The sequence below is a fragment of the Bubalus kerabau genome, chromosome 4 (genome assembly GCF_029407905.1).
Source record: "Bubalus kerabau isolate K-KA32 ecotype Philippines breed swamp buffalo chromosome 4, PCC_UOA_SB_1v2, whole genome shotgun sequence".
NCBI classification, from domain to species: Eukaryota; Metazoa; Chordata; class Mammalia; order Artiodactyla; family Bovidae; genus Bubalus; species Bubalus kerabau.
The window spans coordinates 30724940-30745220 of record NC_073627.1 but is presented as its reverse complement, the minus strand read 5'-3'; the positions used below and the strand labels follow the sequence as shown (position 1 = coordinate 30745220).

The window sequence follows — 20281 nt, the reverse complement described above, 5'->3', positions numbered from 1 at the left end:
AACTTTTAACATTCTTTTCATAACCATTCCAGCACATCCCTCACCCATTTCTGGAAAACGAGAAATGACAGTGCCGCTGACCACCATGACTTCGCGGGGCTCACTGCCATCAGACCTCGTGCCTGGCCGATGAGTCCTACCCATCTTCCTTTTTGGTCACCAGCCCACTTCCCTCACCCTGAAACCTCCGGTAACCAGCTTTCATCCCCGACTCCTGTCCTGGCGGGGATGCTGTCACTCAGCCGCCTGCCTTTGCAGGGTGTCTGAACCTTGAGAAAAGGCGGACGCAGAGAGTGACAGAGGAGCCAAGAGAACGACGGGCCAGAAACACGTTTGTACCCAGGGGGCCTCTATTGTTGGTCATGACCCTGATTTTTTCTTTACATTTTTAACAGAAAATGAAGAGACTCAGATATGGGCCACTTTTTTCTTGGGTACAGTCTGAATTGGAGACACTTGACTGCTGCTGCACAGAGAACCTGGCTCTGCCTGGCCCTCTGGGCTGACTCTCAGCCAAGGCCCAGTCTTCTTGCCCCTCAAAGCTGGACGTTGGGAAAGGAGTGTCATGGTGCCAACAGTTTCAGGATTTGTAGAAAAATAGGGTCAAGATGTGGGGGAGGGGGCTGGGCCTGAATAAGGAGAGTAAAGGAGGTGGCAGTTTTAAAGAGGACACCTAATTAACAGGAAGGTAAAACAGACCAACTTTCAGAAGAAAACATAGAACGATGTGTAATGACCGTGGAACAAAGATTTCTTAAACAGAAACAAAATGCACTAATCATCAGAGAAGAGACTAATAAATTGGACTTAATTAAAATGAAGAACTGTGTTTAAAGGAAGAGTGAAAATTCAACCACCCTGGGAGATGATATCATCTATTTGACTAAGGACCTATGTGCAGAATGTATAAAGAATCTATGAAAGCAACAAGCAAAGAAAGACAATCTGATTCTAAAAATGGGCAAAGGCTTGAGCAGGCATCCAAGGAAAGACAGCGAGGATGTCCAAGGAGCACAAGAGAGGAGCTCGACCTCACCTGCCAGCAGGGAAAGTAAGCCACAGCCTGAGTGAGACCTCTTGTCACACATGCCCCAGTGACTGGGAGCAACAAAACCAACAGCAGCAAGTGCTGTGGAGAAAGTAGAGAAAACATAAATCACCCAAGTCATTGGTGGGCAATAACACTGTACAATTGCTTGGGAAATCTGTCAGGCACGATCTACCACATGGAACACACATACATCCTGTGGCCCACCTAGTCCATTTCTAGGTGCAGACCCAGAAAGAATGGACACATGGGTTCTGAGAGGCATTACAAGAACATACCAACAGAACATACCAGATTTGTAAGAGCCCCAGACCAGAAGTCACTCACCTGCCCATCGACAACAGAACGGGTAAGTAAACAATGATGTGATCATACCATAGCTTACTATCAGAGAAGGAAATGAATAAATCATACTCACAGGCAACAACACAGGTAAATCTCAACAATTTAAAAACACGATGGAAATACTACAGGTTTTAATTCCATTTATACAAAGTTCAAATGCAGACAAAATGGATATGGTATTTAGGGACCCTAAGTTTTATGGAAAACCAGAGCAGAAACAGAACTAGGGACAGAGTCACTTGTGGAGGTCACGGGGGCTACGACGGGAAAGTCACATGAGTGGTGTGGGCTCAGCCATGCTCCGCTCCTAGACGTGACTCTATGGGTTTTCACGTCCACAGTCATTTGATAAACTATGATTTACACACTTTTATCTTTGTGTATGACATTTTATTATAAAAAACTAAACTTGTATCAAGTATTCCTTCTGTGTTCAACCTTCACAGAAAACAAAAATGGAAACTCTCCAACTAAATATGAGCAACTCTTAACTTCAGAAGAGACTGAAGGCCCACCACGTGGGGCCTTTGTGTCAATCAGAAAAAGGCACCATCTTTTGAAGATGATTTAGTGAAAGCTGCCTCCTTGGGCGGAGCAGCTGGTTGGGGGCACTGCTGGGGGTTTATTCGGCCTCTGAGCAAATAAAGACGCCGTCCTAGGGGACGCAGGCCCACAGTGAGGTCACGTCTGCTGGAAGTTGTGATGGGTCCTCGGGGTCCTACCCCGCCCCACCCCCACCCGCCAGCAGCCCTGCCTGGGAGAACAGAGCTGACACCAACAGGCACACCCAGGACACAACTGGCCCGCCCAGGCCAGTGCACATGCAGGACACAGGCCGCTGCCCGTGCAAGCCTGCTGGATGCTGAGGGCCCCCGGCCTTACCGCATAGCCCTCTGTCTTCCTCTGACACCACCTGAGGAGAGCGTTGCGCTTGGAGCCGCCGTATTCCCGGGCCAGGGCCGCCAGGGGGTCTCTTCTTTCCACACTAGTTAGAAAGCAGAGATGCTGACGTTTAGAGCCCACAAATACACAGAAAATAATTAACTAGATGAGAAAAGCAAAAGTCAACGTCTGTCCAACGAGACTCTAAAGAAATCGCCCACCAGACCCATTAACAGCACGTTTTTATTACATTTCATGGTATGAAGCAGAAAGGGAACTGTGCTTCCTGGCTTTCAGGAGTCTGGTGAGGGTTTTTTTTTTTTAATCCATCTGCTGCTCTATCCTTCTAGCCTTTTATTTATTAAGTACAGCATCATTTAAAGACACCTATAGAAAACAGTACATGTTCCAAAGCTACACCTATTTCTACGATAACATATACAAGGAATACTGGAAGAGCATTTTAAAAACCCCAGACTAGTTGCTTATGGGAGGTAATGGGAATGGAGTTTATATGGTCAGAGTCACCATTAACAATGAAGTTATTGTGACTTTGCAAGTGTTCACTATGCCTGGTCTTAATTCATCACCGAGAGCCAAATTTCTAGGCACGACAAATTAGGGAAGACTAAAATGAAGGCTTGGAAAAGAGTTTCTCAATAAACGAAACAGTTACCAGTTTTCTTTAAAAAAAAAAAAAAGAAAATAGACATGACTGCAATAATAATAATACAAAAATTACTAAAGTAAATTTCTATTCTATTATCGGCTTGTCTCAATGACATGAATATAAAAATGAACTAATAAACTAACCTCACTAATCTAACCTTTTACGATGAAGGTATAATATGAATAGCATGGAAAAATACACATAGTCTGTTTGTATGCATTTCTGGTACAAAAAAAAGAATAATTTTGGGATAGCACTAATTCTGGTCCTGAAAACCTGTTTTGATTATTTAAATCCTCTGCACATAAACAAGACAGAAATGTAACAACTGGGGCTTTAAATTAAACCTCTGAAAGATATGACTTCATCTATTTGGGTCCAGAAACAGACCACACCCAAAGATTTGACAATGGCTGAACTGAGGTGTTCAGACTTTTATAAAACCCTTTTCTAATACTCATAATGGTAGTTCTAATGTTTGTTAAAAAGCCATTACTCCTCAAGTAGCCAATTTTGTGCGTTTATCCACCTGCCTATTCGTAAATATTTACTGAGTGAGCGGCTCTGTGCAGCACAACATGAGGGGCTGAGAGCGATCCAAGCGTCAGGATGAAGTATTTGCTGTCCACTAAATTACAGCCCAAGTGAGGACAAAAGCACACACAGTGTGCAGCAGGGAATTAAATACAAATGGAGGTCAGACAGCACAGGCCGAAAAGGGGGTGTCCGTGCTACCGGGGGCGGGCTGCAACCTCAGGGGAGGGTGGACCGAGGAGGAGAAGCATGAAAGGACAGAAGGAAGATACTTCTGGCCGGAGCCTTGTAAATCGTCAGAATAGCTGGTGTGGTGCTGCAAAGGTGGGAGGTACAGGCTCTGATGGGTACCTGAGTTTGCTCTGCGGCTTCCAGCCCCCATGGGAGGTGCCCAGCAGCCTGGAGCCCCCGAAGCCCAGAGAAGGGGGTCTGCTCAGGGACTCGAGAGAGGGGCTCTTGCGGAGATAAGGGTTTGGCTTCAGGTCCTCAGCTCTTCCCTTCAGGAGATCTGTGGGGACAATATGATTACTGTCCTGGAGGAGGAGAGACCCGAAAGGTCACACTGTCCAGTACACTCAGTCCTCATGTCAGTGTCGTATACAAGCACACAACAGGTACCGAGTCACTCTGCAGCACACCTGAAACCAGCACACATTGCACACCAGCTACACTCCACTAAAACTGTATAAAAGAACACACAACAGATACTGAATCACTGTGCGGCACACCTGAAACCAAGACAACACTGTAAATCATCTCTGTGTGCTGGGTCACGTCAGCTGTGTCCGACTCTTCGCAACCCCATGGACTGTAGCCCACCAGGCTCCTCTGCCCATGGGATTCTCCAGGCAATAATACGGGAGTGGGTTGCGTGGGTTGCATGCTCTCCTCCAGGGGATCTTCCTGACTCAGGGATTGAACCCACGTCTCTTGTCTCCTGCATTGTTGGTGGGCTGGTTCTTTACCACATCCCAGATTCGGATAGAGATACACACATAACATGTTCTGGGCTGGGTGACGAAAATGCGAATAGGGACGTGGTGTTCTCTAGAAAGGACTCTCCAGGCAGGACCAGCTCCATGATCCACAGGGACCAATGCCAAGCTGCCCTGGTTCAACAGTTACTCTGAGCTTCAGGATGGCACGAGCAGCACACTGACCAGAGGCCCTGCTCCTAAGAGCCTCCGCAGGTGCACAGGGTCAGGGCCACCAGACCAGCCTGTCCCCAGGAAAAGCCCATATTCTATTGGTGGGCACTGGGGGAGGGCGTGGCAGGAAGACGCCTGGTAGGTCATCAGGTGGAAACGCTGGGCACCAGGAATGAGGCCCACTTCACAGGACAGGACGCCATGCCAGCCACAGGTCCCGGCTCTCTAGGAATCAGTGAGAACATTTCTTCCGAGGCTCGTCTCTGCTGTCACTGTAGTCTGAGGCAAAATAGCTAAGGAAACAGGCTGAACCCCCTTGAGGCTATTTCCTAGAGGACCACTGAGGTACAGATTGGGAGAAGACTCCTGCAACTGTCTAGCTGGACGTACAGACGGCTCAGGAGTGGGAACCTGGTCACTTGCTCGATGCCATAAGCAGCCAGCGACCAGGCCGAGCCCACGGTCCCCTCCTTCGATGCCATAAACAGTGGGGAAAACAACACTTGTATAGCTATTAGCATCAATTATGGTGGTCAGGTTGGGAGTGTGGCTAATGGCTGGGAAGAGCAGAGAATCACAGCATTTACATCACTAAAGGGAACAACAAAAAACAGTTCATTAACCCTGGTTCCTGCAGCTTCTAGGGACATGATGCTGCACGGCTGGCTGGAAAGCTGGCAATTTCCAGGGTGCAGGCCTTTCCAAGCCAAGTAAACAATCTTGCAGGTGGACAGGTGCCTGCGGGGTGGGGGGAGGGAGGAGAGAAAGAGGGGAGCTAAGGATGAGTTACTACTTCCGGGCAATCTCAGTGTCAGTATTTATCTTGTCAATGAAAAGAACAGTTTCTCTACAAAAGGGAAATTCTAAAGCTGGAGGAACAGAGATGTCAATACTAACAATTAAAGATCACCTAACGCACTTAAAAACAGTTCAGATGGTAAACCTCATGTTACAGGTATTTTGTGTGTGTTTATGTGTGTGTGTAGTCCCTCAGTAGTGTCCCACTCTTTGCAACCTCGGGGATGGTAGCCCACCAGGCTCCTCTGTCCATGGGATTTCCCAGCAAGAATACTAGAGTGGGTTAACATGCCCTCCTCCGGGGATCTTGCTGACCCAGGGATTGAATCCACATTTCCTGTATTGGCAGGCGGATTCTTTACCACTGAGCCATCTGAGAAGCCACAGATACTTTATCACAATTTTAAAAAACAACACAGGCAGCACTGCGCTTATAACCGAGTTATTCCTACTTCATATTATGTAGCAAGTGTGAAGAACTCAATATGGATGCCCCCTCTGGATTCCTTACTCCTCTGACCCTGGACTACCCATGGTCTCTGGTCACCACTTCTCTCTTCCTGGGAGTCATTATGACAACCCAAAGTCCTATGCACACTTCTTTATGAAGTTGCTAATAGGAGTGATCACCAGCCTCGTCACCAGAAGGCAATGTGGCAAAAAGAGTCAGGGAAAGTTCTTCCTATCCCTGAGCTCCTCACAAGGAGTGTGGCTCTTGTAAACTGATTAAGCTCTTTAGGGCCTGAGCCTCTCACTTGTAAAATGCAAGGAACAGGCCAAGGTCATCTTTAAATTCTCAATGTCAGTGTTTATCTAAGGCTAAAATAAAATCTTATTAAGTCCAAGAAAAAAGAAAACAAATTCAGAAGGGAAAAAAATAAGTTGGTGAGGTGAAAGAGTTTACAGTCACAAAAACAACCGTTTTACAGATAAATCTGTGCTCAACCATGATCAAAAATGAGAAGAGTGGGGTTTCCTTTTTTATTCAGTGTCACAGAAACTGTTTTACACTTAGAAATAAAGGATTTCTCTCTATGTGGTCTAGGTTTCTGGCTTTCTCTCCTTCTTCCCTGGATTGCACGGAGATCAAACCAGTCAATCCTAAAGGAAATCAACCCTGAAAATTCATTGGAAGGACTGGTGCTGAAGCTGAGGCATACTTTGACCAGCTGATGCGAAGATCCGACTCATTGAAAAAGATCCTGATGCTGGGAAAGATTGAGGGCAGGAGGAGAAGGGGGCGACAGAGAACGAGATGGTTGGATGACATCATCAACTCAATGGACATGAGTTTGAGCAAACTCTGAGAGATGGTGAAGGACAGGGAAGCCTGGCGTGCTGCAGTCCATGGGGTCAAAAGAGCCGGACACAACTTAACGACTGAACAACAACTTCTTCCAGGCACGAAGAACCAGGTAGTCAGTGTTCTTTCTGTGTTTCCTCACAGCTGTGACCTCACACACATGCATCCGTCTCTCAGTGCACATTCTAGACGATGGCAACCCGGGCCAAGGCCTTGGGGCTCTGGCAGGTGGCAAAAGTCAGTCCCTCCGAGGCTCTGGCACCAGCCTGTCCGGGTTCACTCAATCCTCCAAGCCATCCCAGAGGCGGACCACAGGATTTCTGTCTCAGAGACGAGGGAACCACAGCACCGGGGGCTGGGATTACCAGGCCAGAGCCAGGTTGTAAGTGGCGGGGCCAAGGTTCAAGTCCATGCCATCTGCCCCAGTCCCCCCTCCACAGCTCCCTCACATCAGCCATTGGCATGGCAGGTGCAGAAGGAGCAAAAATGGGACATGTGAGGCCTGCCAATACAGCCGTGCTTCATCATGGGGATTTAAATTTTTAAAAACAAGGCATAGCAACAGGAAAAGGTCTACACTCAAAGACAAAGATCTCAGGCATATATTAGGAATTGTGGGAGCAATAGACCTTCAGAATCAGATAAGAGTTTTTTCTCAAAATAGTTACTTTTAAAGATGAGATATGCGCTTGAGATTTAGTAAAACAAGCAAAAGACCTCCAGAGCCTGACATTTCTCTCAGACTCAGGCACCCTGTAGCAGCAGGACACAGCTGGGATCTCACGGCCATAATACACATTTTCAGAGTTTGAATCGTCTACAACAAATGCCCCTGATTCTTTTTCTAAGCTCAGTTTCATGCAAAGGAGAGAAGAAAAGTTAACCTTACAACACATAAGTCAAAAGCACTTTCTATTTAACTCTTTAGTGACTGGGGGAATTTTCACAGAAACTAATGCCACGCTGGACTGGAAGAAACACAAGCTGGAATCAAGATTGCCGGGAGAAATATCAATAACCTCAGATATGCAGATGACACCACCCTTATGGCAGAAAGTGAAGAGGAACTCAAAAGCCTCTTGATGAAAGTGAAAGAGGACAGTGAAAAAGTTGGCTTAAAGCTCTACATTCAGAAAACAAAGATCATGGCATCTGGTCCCATCACTTCATGGGAAATAGATGGGGAAACAGTAGAAACAGTGTCAGACTTTATTTTTGGGGACTCCAAAATTACTGCAGATGGTGACTGCAGCCATGAAATTAAAAGACGCTTACTCCTTGGAAGGAAAGTTATGACCAACCTAGATAGCATATTAAAAAGCAGAGACATTACTTTGCCAACAAAGGTCCATCTAGTCAAGGCTATGGTTTTTCCTGTGGTCATGTATGGATGTGAGAGTTGGACTGTGAAGAAGGCTGAGTGCCGAAGAAGTGATGCTTTTGAACTGTGGTGTTGGAGAAGACTCTTGAGAGTCCCTTGGACTGCAAGGGGATCCAACCAGTCCATTCTGAAGGAGATCAGCCCTGGGATTTCTTTGGAAGGAATGATACTAAAGCTGAAACTCCAGTACTTTGGCCACCTCATGCAAAGAGTTGACTCATTGGAAAAGACTATGATGCTGGGAGGGATTGGGGGCAGGAGGAGAAGGGGACGACAGAGGATGAGATGGCTGGATGGCATCACTGACTTGATGGAAGTGAGTCTGAGTTAACTCTGGGAGTTGGTGATGGACAGGGAGGCCTGGCATGCTGCAATTCATGGGGTTGCAAAGAGTCGGACAGGACTGAGCGACTGAACTGACTGAACTGAATGCCTGTGGTGGGCAATTTGTTATGTACGTGAATACTGAAACACTCCAGTCAATAACATTTGGGTAACAAAAGATGTATTAATATGTCTCTGGCCAATAATGTGTTAACAGTGCTTTACCTGAGAGGGGAAGGTCTGGGAGATCCAAGCGTTGAGTCACTCCTTTGCTGGCCGGCCGAGCACCGCTGAAGGCAGAATGCCTCTGAAACCAAAGGGCATCACACAGGTCACACCAGGAACAAATGGTGTGTGTATGTGCTTGTGTGTGTACATACAACAGTTCTCAAGCTCATTAGAATCACCAGGGGGTGCCTTTTAAAACAACTGCTTTAACTGGACAGGTAATAAATGCAACTGGTGTGCATGCATGCAAGCTTGCTCAGTTGGCTCAGTCATGTCCGAATCTTTGCAACCCCATTGACGGTAGCCTGCCAGGCTCCTCTGTCCTTGGGATTCTCCAGGCAAGAATATGGGAGTGGGCTGAGACGCAATTGGCAGGATCCTCAAAAGGAACAGAAAGGACACTGAGTGAAAGCACAGTCTCCCTTTCGCTCCTATCACCCCCTTCTCCCCAGGGCAACTATTACTCATCACATCTGTGAACATCTTCCTGGAATATTCTATGTATATTCAAGGACGTGTGCAAACATACTGTTTTTTTAATGGCCAACAGGCACATGCAAAGATGTTCCATATCACTAGTCATTAGGAAAATGCAAATCAAAACCACAATGAGGTATCACCTCACCCCTGTGAGAATGGTCATTGCAGAAAACAACCATAAGAAAAACAAGAATTGGTGAGGATGTGAGAAATTAGAACACTTGTGTACTGTTGGTGGGAATGTAAAACCATGCAGGTGATATGGAAAACAGCAGGAAGGTTCCTCAAAAACATAAAAACAGAACTACCATGTGATCCAGCAATATCACTTCTGGGTGGTTACCCAGGGAACACAAAACAGGGTCTTGAAGGGATATTTGCACACCCATGTTCACTGTAACATTATTCACATTAGCCAAGATGTGGCAACAACCTCAATGTCTATCAACAGATGAGTGGATAAAGAAATTGGCAATGATGGGAACACTGACATCAGAGAAACTGGCAAACCCCACAAATCAGGGCTCTTTCTCCTAAACAGCCAGTTGTTAAACATCTGCCAGCAAACTTGTGTTATAGCTCAATACAAATAGGTGAAAATGAAGCATGACCTCTTTCACTTGTATTAAATAAACAATGATTATCATAAAAAATAAATAACTTGTATTTGGTTTTACATAAAAGGTGGCAGAAATTACCTTCAAAGATGAAAAAGTAAAAAAAAAGAATAAAATTCTTCTTTTAAAGCATAAGAGATCCCAAATAATACACGTAACTACCAAGAATATCAGATAATAGAGCTTGTTGACAAGTACATCAACCTTAGCTCCATAGAGACAGAACGCTGAGTGCTGCTAGTGACATCAAAAGCCCTGGTCTTAGAAATGCCAGGGGGTTTTGGTCTAAGACCTTTAGGAGATGGCAAACACAACACAGGGTTAATGCAGTGAACCCTTAAGAATTTATAAATTGCAAGCACTCTCTCTGGGCATTAAAAAAAAAATTCTTTGAGAAAAAGATCAGTGCCCACTCTAGTATAAAAAATACAATCTTCACTTAACTGAAAACTTTGACAGTGTCATCTTATGGAAAACCAAGAAAGAGGCATCAACAAAACTGTATGATGCTTTCAGCGTCTCTCTCAGACCCTCACCAGGCACTGGAGCGGAATTTTTGATAAAAGCTTCATATTATTATTTTAGGTCTATTAAAAACAATATTCAGAAACTTCCCTGGCAGTCCAGTGGCTAAGACTCATCACTTCCACTGCAGGGGGCCTGGGTTTGATCCCTGGTCAGGGAACTAAGATCCCACATGCCACATGGCATGGCAAAAATTAATAAATAAATAAACAAAAAAGATGCTCAATGTACCTCAAAAAATAAACGAACTGGTTTCCACATCCCTTTTGTTGCCTGGGTAACCACGTGACACAGGCTCCCACCCACACCCTATGGGCACCAATACCTGCATTGGAGAAACAGCAGCAGCTGGGGGCGTCCTCACAGGGATCCCACTCAGGGGACTCCGGGGGGTCTTGTGGACAGAAATATTCTGCCCAGCACCACCTGCCAAGAAAAGAGACAGGATGTTTCTATGCTGTTCCAGTTTCAAATAGCAAATAATACTTCCTGCCTTGTTGATGCTCTTTTACCCTCTTCTGGTCTGGACTCATGCTGAACTGGGGAGTGAGTCGGGGGTTAACTAGATGGGGGCTGGTCTTAGTCAAGGACACACAAGGAGCAGGAGAACGTACAGGTAATGAGACAGCCACGGCAAGAAGACACTCTTAGACAAACCACACTGTTCTTTCCTTTTCCACCTTCACAACCAAATATTGTCACTGGGCCTTCGTATTATCCTGTCTCTGCAGGCTCATCTTAATCCAATTCAGTAGCAAACTGTTTCAGCAGAGACAACGTCCTAGGACTGGCTGTTACTCTGGTCCCTGGTACAATGAGCATATTTGATGCAATCAAGGGAAGACATACATCGTGTTTTGGATACAGGTTCCTTCTAAGAAGAGTGCTCATGAAAGTTCAGGGTAGACAAGGTAGAGATCCATTTTTCTCATATGCAGATAATGGCAAACAAAAGTGAGCTGTGGGTCAGGGAGACATTTCCAGGAAAAGCTGGGAATATCCCACAATCAGGAATGACAGATTGTATTAGGTGCCAGCCAGACAGCCCAATGCATGGAACCAGCGCCTCCTTTCCCAGGAGACAAGTCTCTGGCCAACCCTGCTAATCCTCATGAGATGGTAAAAAGGCAAACAGTGGTGACCTGGATTTAACGGACAGAGAGGAAGAAAAGGAAAGGGGTGCAGCAGGAGCTGAAGGGAAGTTTGGGAGGAGAGAAGAGCCAACTCCCCTCTGTCGTCTCATGCAGCCCCAGTGAGCACTGCACATGTCTGCACGTGGATAGTCTGAGAAGGGCCCCATGGTTGCACCAACATGGGGCCAGGGCAGCGGAGACAGGCTGGATCCATGAGGCTATGGTCTGAATTTGAGTTTTACTTATCAAACAAAATGACACAATACCTGGTCGTCCCAAGTCAAATGACTTGATGAGGGACTTCACAGTGGTCGCAGACTCTGAAGGTGTTGGAGGAGTCCTGTTCACGTAGGCGCTGGGCCACCGGCCAGGAGCGTCTGCCTCCGAGGGCTCGGGCTCTTCCTTCACTGGTCTGCACAGCAAAGAGCAAATCAGGTTGAAAAGCTGGAGAATGTACCCATTCGGGGAAGGACACAGAGGAAAACAGCCAACACGGAGAAGAATGAGTCTGGAAGGAGAAACCCAAACTGAAAATCCTGCTCTCTGTATTAGCTTTGCATCTCCAGGAAATAACCACTCAATTTTTATCAGAGACATTTTCTTGGGAATGGCCAGAGACAGCATTTTTATATGTGGAGTGACTTGATGTGAGCTCTAAATGTATGTCTACTCTGTAAACTATAAATATATTAAAAAAACAACTGTTATTTATCATGAAATAGTTATCTTACTGTCCACGGTGGATACAACAGGTTGGTGAGTTAGTGTGAATTCCAACCCCCACCTGGTGCACAGAGGCTGGAAAGATGACACCTCAGGAGCCCACCCGCTGCAGGGAAGATCTCAGATAGGGCTTAGACCCTACTGGCCAGGAAGACTGGGCCAGATGTAGACTCCTGAGTTGGGGAGGAGAGGCAGGGCACAGGGCATTCACTACGCTGAGATGGACAAAAGCAGAGACAAGGTGCTCCCGCTGCTGGAAACTGGTGGCAGCTTCAGACCGGGCCGGCAGCTTCCTAGTGTCAGGTTCCCATTCAGGGCAGAGGCAGCCACTCTCCTAGAAACCCAGCTGTGTGTGTGGTAACTTCCAGAGTTGTTCCTGGAGGCTAGGCCTGGGTCTGTTTCTCCAGAGGGGCCCCCAGCAATCCTGCAAGCCCCTTCTGCTTAAACCTACAAGGCTGCCATCTCCAGGAACATCAGAGTCCTGACTCACACATGAACCCTCCCACCCCTAGGAACAGGAATGGTAACCATGCTCTGGAACAATACTGCAACTCCCTGTGAGGCAGTGGTTCTCCTGAGCTCTCCTGCACAATTGTGGTCAGTCTTCCCTGTGGTCTCCAAGCTGGAGCACAGACTCATGGACTGTTGTTTAGTTGCTCAGTCGTGTCCGACTCTTTGTGACCCCATGGACTGTAGCCTGTCAGGCTCCCCTGTCCATGGGATTTCCCACGTAATAATCTTGGAGTGGGTTGCCATTTCCTCCTCCAAGGGATCTTCCTGACCCAGGGATCAAACCCAGGTCTCCTGCATTGCAGGCAAACTCTTTACCGCTGAGCTACCAGGGAAGCCCCCAGACTCATGGAAGAGCCTCTTAAAGACAGACCGTCTGGGTCAACCTTCCTCATCCAGGGGAACGTTAGCTTGTCACTTAATCTCCCTGTGCGTGAGCCAAGACATCACCCAACTTCCGATTTCTAAATCACTGCTCTTTTTATTTTATCAAATTGCTACAGCTGTTTTGCAAGAAGATGACTAATTTATGAGAATAGCTCGGAATACTTCTGGCAGCATATTTTAAAAAGGTCAATGGAAGTTTAAAATATTTATTTACTGATCTTTTTTGGAAGAAATCTGGCTACTCGGAAGCTTCCATGATTGAACTGACTTGTCTTTGATTCTCAAAGCTTTCTCCTGTTGCTCTATAATCAATGTGAGTAGGATAAATTTAGGAAAAACACAACTTAAAGCACACTTTAAATCACACTGCCCTACACTTTTGTATTTACCTTCTTTTGAGGTAAAAAAAAAATCAGTTAACGAATGACTTTTCTGGGAAGTTAGTATCAGGGAGTCATGTATGGATGTGAGATCTGGACCATAAAGAAGGCTGAGTGCCGAAGAATTGATGCTTTCGTATTGTAGTCTTGGATCTTGAGAGTCCCTTGGACTGCAAGGAGATCAAACCAGTCAGTCCTAAAGGAAATCAGTCCTGAATATTCATTGGAAGGACTGGTGCTGAAGCTCCAATACTTTGGCCACCTGATGTGACGATCCGACTCAATGGAAAAGACCCTGATGCTGGGAAAGATTGAGGGCAGGAGGAGAAGGGGGAGACAGAGAATGAGACAGCCGGATGACATCACCAACTCAATGGACATGAGTTTGAGCAAGCTCTGGCAGATGGTGAAGGACAGGGCAGCCTGGAGTGCTGCAGTCCGTGGGGTTGCAAAGAGTTGGATATGACTGAGCAACTGAACAACAATATCAGGTGTTTCAGAAATTGCTAAGTTTTTTTTTTTTTTTTAACATCAAATAGGGTTGGTTTTGGTTACCTTCCCTGTTATGTCACATAGGACAAAATCAGATGGTGAATATGCAGAAAGAGTGGAATCAGTTTAAGTACAGGCAGAGGAAAACCTCTCATTTCTGTCCTGGCCATTCTCAGGAACATGAGGAAGTGGGCACCTTCTTAGCCATCCAGGTACATGATCTACCTTCTCAGGGACTGGGGAGATTTAGGGCACCCAACAAAAGAAGGTCGTTTTAAAAAGCCCATGTTCATTTCACCCCTTGATAATTTAATAAGAATAAAATGGGGAATCCTACATTTTGTTGAGGTGTTCCCTTCAACTACTTAAGCTTCTATGTGATTCACATCAGATGATACAGGACTTGTTCCAAAGCCTAAGAGAGTAGCAAGGATGCTGGAACCACTCCCACCTCGCCTGCCTGCAGGTACGATGTGTAACGCTCCACACCTTCTGTCTGCTGGGCTGGGCCAGCAAGAAGTAGGGTGAAGAAACCCTGCAAGGAGTTTAAGTAGAGATAAAGACCCACCCCATTATGTAACGGTTATGTGTGTACATGTGTGCATGTGTGTGGGTATGTGCATGTGTGTGTCTTGGGAGCCACAAAATAAAGCCTGAAATGAAGAACTACAGAACACAGTCATTAAGAATGCTGTTGATCTCATCAGCACTTTAATCCTAAGCAGGGACACCAGCCTGTCTTCAGATGGTTTTGGATCAACCAGCAACAAGTCCAGCAATAAAATATGACCTCTCCTCTGTTCAGAGGAAGAGTAAGAACTCTGTAATCTACAGAGGCAGGCAGATATTTTCACTGCTGAACCACCTGGGAAGTATTCTTGCCTGGGAAATCCCATGGACAGAGGAGCCTGATGGGCTACAAACCACAGGATCACAAAGAGTCGGACATGACTGAGGACTGAGCAACCTCCCTAATGCACTACTTTCTTCGTTAGGTTACAGAACAGGATCTTTAAGCACTGTTGGTTTTCTACAGCTCTTGTGTCATCACACAGGACACTGCTTGGCGTTGCTGTCAGTTTTGCTCCAAGGACACGTGAGTTCCTGTGTGCAATTAGTTCTAAAATATTCAAACGTGACTGACTTTTGGGAAACATCGAATTATACCACTGCTGTCTTCACAATCACCAGATCAAGGTTTGTAAAGACCACCACCTGGGCACATTGATGATCTGCTCATGATGGCTCTTTCTCAGCTACTGAACGGAGCCCAGCCCAGGCCCTCCCGGTGCTGCACAGACTCCCTGCACCCTGCCTGGTTTCCGGACCAAAGCCTGGATGTCTGGAGCTCTGTTCCCCTTTGTCCTTCCTCCAGGTCTTTGCTCTCCCACATCTCCACCTGTAAGGTACTCTTCCCAAACTGTGTCTTCAGTTATACACAAGACACTCTGAAAGAAGTCTGCAGATCCACATGAGACAGGAATCGGGAAGCACTCTGTCTCAGGTGTCAAGTGTCCTCTGAATTTCACTTCTGAATGGCAACGTAAGCATTTCTAGAACAATAAAAACCACCAGGGCAACATGGCGATTTAAGAACCACAGGATCATTTCGTAAAAATCCTGCATCGACCCCTGAAGCTACTGAAACACGGTATGCACAGGCCTCAGACTGTGAAGAATTTCAGCTACACAGAGAATGAGTGGGGAAAGAAAAGAAAATACTAGCAGTTCACCCTAATTCCTCTGTAAGGAGAGTGAAGGTGTAGGACAGCCCACCGACTCCCTTCCAGCCCTGGTCCTGGAGGGAGGGCCAGCTGGGGAGCGGCACCTGGAGGACATGTGGAGCACTCCTCCCACAAAAGGTCAGGAACACTGAGACATGACCATCTGAGGAGGCCAGGGTGGTTGATCCGCGGCACAAAGGATGGCAGCAAAAAGCCACAGGACACGCCTAAAATGGATAATGACCAAGCAAAACAGACCCCCAAAGCCGGCTCCCAATGCCACCTGCGCCAAACAGAGAAAAAACTGGACACTGGTGAATTTCCTTGCTGGCACCTTTTCTGCTGCATTTCTTTCAGCACCTGTATTTCTGACATTCAGCAGAGATTTACCTTAAAGAGCCTCTCCTCTAGCTTAAGATACAAGATTTCAAGAGTGGTTGGGCAGAGTGAGCACAGATGAAGGCAGAATCCAGACACTGATCCTGGGCAGAGAACAGGTCTTGACACACTTGGATCCACTGAAGCAAGAATAAGTGATGGGCAAAAACAGGCCCTGATGCACGGACAGATCTCATGGCATAAGATGAAGAGATTCACTGCACGTGAGGGAGAACAGATGTGTAAATAAAGGAAAAGAAACAGACTCAGACACTGAAAAGCCTCTGCCTTGAGAATGCAATAAAACCAAGAGAATAACAGAAGGTGACAATGTAAAATGAAAGGCTGAGTGTTATTAGCAATCTCGTAAGGGCAGGAAAATATTTTCAAGGGGAACCGGCTTAAGAGAAAAAGGAACAAGGGCATATTGGGAAAGTTTTTCTGAAAATGGATGAAATGAACGACGTCAATGTGGGATTTCAGTTCCGTGGGCGGAGAACGCTGCTGACAGGACTGCCTTCCAGGATGCTACCAGAGGGGTTTAACACTTCCAGTTTATTATGAGTTCACCTAAATAATACTTCACAATTAAGAAGAAATTCAATACAGTCAATCACCAAACAATGTTTTTAGATTTCAACAAGACAACTCTGGACCTCAAATTCCATGTACTGTATTTTCCGAAACTTCAGAATTTTTAATTAAAATCTCATTTATGCAAAATTAGTATCTTCGCTCTGTGCGCTCTTATTTCCAATAATGAAATCATTAAAAAATAACATTTGCACTTAAAAGTCAACCTCCTGTCTACAAAGGGTACTGAAAATGCAGCTTTGCTTCTGCCTTGGTTCTAGTCATCTGATGTGGCTTTTAAGTTCTGAAACTACACATGCCAGAAAACTGGGAACAAAGTGACCTGGAGGTCCTGCCAGGGGTGAAAAATCAGGCAACAGACTCTTCTAAATAATTACATATTTATTTAGCACTTCATAAACACTTATATATAAAAATAGTCAACAGTCTCCCAAGAAAGACAGATCAAAATATGTGGGGCAGAGACAGCTGTGCATTTGAAGCTGAGGTTGTGTTTTTCTTGTTTATATTTGAAAACACCAGGCCAAGTGAATTTTGTATCATCGTAAGGACTTTCAGTCCGAGGTAAACTTACAGATATATAAATTGCTATCCCACAAGGACAATTCCAGCGGGTATCGAAACTATTCTTACAGAGAGGACAGTGACCTCTCAAGTTGAGTCTTCTAGTGACCCCCCACAACATCTTCCTGAGATGATCAGTTTGCCTAAGTTTCTGCGGAGCAGACAGGAAGTCCTATCTCGTCTCGTCTCCTATACGGTAGCTGATGGTCCAGATGCTCCTCACACGAGGGATGCAGTGGTCTCTGTCTGGCGGAGGCTGGTGACCTGGACTTAGATCTTCACAAATGGATGCACTTCCAACAGTTTACAGTTTCACTTTGAACCTTGGATGCCTCTGAGTTACACGATTCTGGACTGGAAAAGTCTTTTAGTTTCCAAGGTGAGCATATTCACGAGGCTTTTGCCAATGCTCGTGAGTTCTCAATGCAGTTCTGATCAGCACTGTCACCACGTGGAAGTGTCTGATTCAACCACAGCTTTTATGATCAAGCAAACATCTAACAGAACCCCAAAGAGATTTTGGAAATCAGCCCAACATGTGGCAGTGGCTTGTTCTGGACTAGGTCAGGAAGTCAGACCTCAGCTTGAAGAGGCGAAATCAAGGCTTGACATGGGAGAAGTAGGGCTTTCTAACTTCTTCAGAGATGTCACGTGGACAGCTTCCTATTTCACCTAAACTAGTGTTAATTTCAAGCTTATCGGATACTGTATTCAAAAGGAAGCATAAAAATAAAGTCCAAAAAGTAAAGTGCGGCCTGGTTTGCGTTCTCTCTGCACATGGAAAGCCACAGACCTCACTCAGCACTCTGGCTGTCTCTAAAAAAATGTTTTCACGACGGACTCGTACTTTGTGTTTTTTGTCTTTTGTTTTCAGAACAATTTCATTTTGTGCTTCAAAGACTGCTGAATCTTCTGAGAAGAAAGAGGGGGAAAATAAGAGGGAAGGATCATCTTTGTGCAGAGTTGATTCCAAAATGCAAAAAAAAAACAAGAAAAAAAAAAGGCAGAGAGACTTGCTGGCAATGACTGTTGAAGACAATGGCTGTTCTAAGGAGACCGTTTGGTTCTTTATGAAAAGGGCATTCCTCCTCTACACATGCACCCTCTCACACAGAAATGGCTGTGGCTCCCCATCGCGGCAGGGCTGGGCGGCCTCTCCTCCTCCACCTGCTCTGCTAGCTGACAGAGACCATGGAGCTGGAAGATAGAAACAGGAGGCACAGGCTGGTAAAGGGGTTACTCCATGTAACATGACCGCAGTCTACACACAAGAACTGACAGCTGGCAGTGTCCGGGGGCACAGCTCAGATCCAGAACAGGATCAGCACGCCTAGATTTTGACTTTTCCCATTCCTTGCGGGAGTCAAGAGGTCTTCAGACAGAAAAAACGCCATGAACAGGCTCCTCCCACTAGACCTTCGCTGATAGACAAGGGTGTCGGCAGAGATGACGGAGACCAATCACATCAGGCCCGTGACTGACAGAATGGCCTGTGGGTCCCTCTACTGTCCTACAGTTAAGAGTAAAAAAGAAAAAGGACTTCTTTTATGATACACAAGTGCTGTGTACACACGTGCTGGAGAAGGAAACAGCAACCCACTCCAGTATTGTTGCCTGGAGAACCCCATGGACAGAGAGAAGAGCCTGGTGAGCTATAGTTCATGGGGTCGCAAAGAGTCGGACACAACTGAGTAACTTGGCACGCTGTTAAAGCCTTCGGGGAGGCACACGTCTTCGGCCCACTTTTCAAAGTGAATCTGTAGACGGGCCGGGCAGCATCCAGCAGACGCAGCTCTGCAGAACTACAGGCGCCTTCTCTGATGCCACACGTGCGAAGCTAAGCTATGAAAATGCACGTCTGTGCGAGTGAACGGGTGATGCTTGCTGGGATACTGGAGGACCAGTTTCTGCCCTGAGAGCCAAATAAAATGCCAGCAGCCCAACAGTTGGAGATATGTATGTGAGGTCTGCTCAGAAAGTGTGCGGGAATCCCCTTGAGAACTGGCCTCTCCCCGAGGTGGGGATGGGGAGGGGGTTGGACATGTCGACAATCCCAGGGACCCAGGAAGCTACACCTCCAATGCCCTACCTCCTTTCCAGTGACAGCCCCAGACACCCAGCGAGTGGTGTGACATGTTACAGCTGTGAGAACAACACAGGGCGCATAGAGGCACACAACCGACATCAGAATGCAGGCGCACACACAGAATTAACAGCCGACCCCAGGGAGGCTGGCAGTGACAGGCTGCATGCTGCTAGCTTCAGGGGTGGCAATGCAAGAACCAGAAGCACAGGCTGACGCATCGTGCACCTGAAATGTCCTAGTTTGGAAGCTGGCACAGCTAATTATGCACAGACATTCAGCGTGTTTAGCTCTTTAAGATGTTTCCCATGGCTGCTCATTGGTGTCACACAATAACTACAGCAGAAATCGAGTAAGTCCCCTGTAAACAATGGTTTTAACAGTTTTACGGTAAGAGCAGACACACAGAGGTCTGTCCCTGCTTTGGTCTGAGACACCCACGTCATGCATGTCTCACTAACAGGGTCTTTTGTTAGAGAGGCTGCGTGTGGCCCATCGAGGCAGTAAGCTGAGTTGCATGTGTGTTCTCTGAAACTGCCAGGCCCAAGGACTCAACTTTTCAGGAAGAATATCTGTTGTTTCAATTTCAATGAAAGTTTTAATTTCATTGTATTTCCCTTAATGGTTCAAAACAAGAAACAGCCAGAGTTTAAAAAGTTATTCATGATCCTTTCATCCAATAATTTATGTGTCTGGCAAAACTGCCCACTTTCAGGTCCACAAAAACTACACAGGCTTGTTCAGACTTCTGGAAGAGAAAGATGAGGTCCACAACCTTGCGTGGAGGTGCCATATGTAAGGGAGACCCCAGGCTTCTGTCAGGAAGATGGTTCAGTGGGCATGCAAGTCCACGACTCTCCATCAGAGAAAGGTCAGCCCATCAACTCGTCTCAGAAAACAGCGGAGCCTGTTGGGGTGGTGCCTTAAAACCCGACCTACTCTTATCTTCTAATTTAAGAGACGAAGGCGCTTGGTCTGGGAAGAAAACCTGCAAAGGTGAGATCAGAGCCTAACTGTGCCGTGTATCTTA

At 46.3% G+C, this 20281-nt stretch overlaps 1 protein-coding gene across 4 annotated transcripts in view; it reads right to left on the bottom strand.

Annotated features, from left to right (window-relative positions):
* SPECC1 (sperm antigen with calponin homology and coiled-coil domains 1) overlaps positions 1-20281 on the bottom strand; it is a 212290-nt gene that overhangs the window by 38869 nt on the left and 153140 nt on the right. For all 4 annotated transcript variants that reach the window (XM_055576420.1, XM_055576422.1, XM_055576421.1 and 1 more), the window contains 5 exons: positions 11683-11828; positions 10609-10709; positions 8659-8740; positions 3831-3987; positions 2276-2378 (listed from right to left, as the gene is read on the bottom strand). In XM_055576420.1, coding sequence (XP_055432395.1) covers positions 2276-2378; positions 3831-3987; positions 8659-8740; positions 10609-10709; positions 11683-11828 — 589 coding nt within the window. The remainder of the gene's footprint in view (positions 1-2275; positions 2379-3830; positions 3988-8658; positions 8741-10608; positions 10710-11682; positions 11829-20281) is intronic.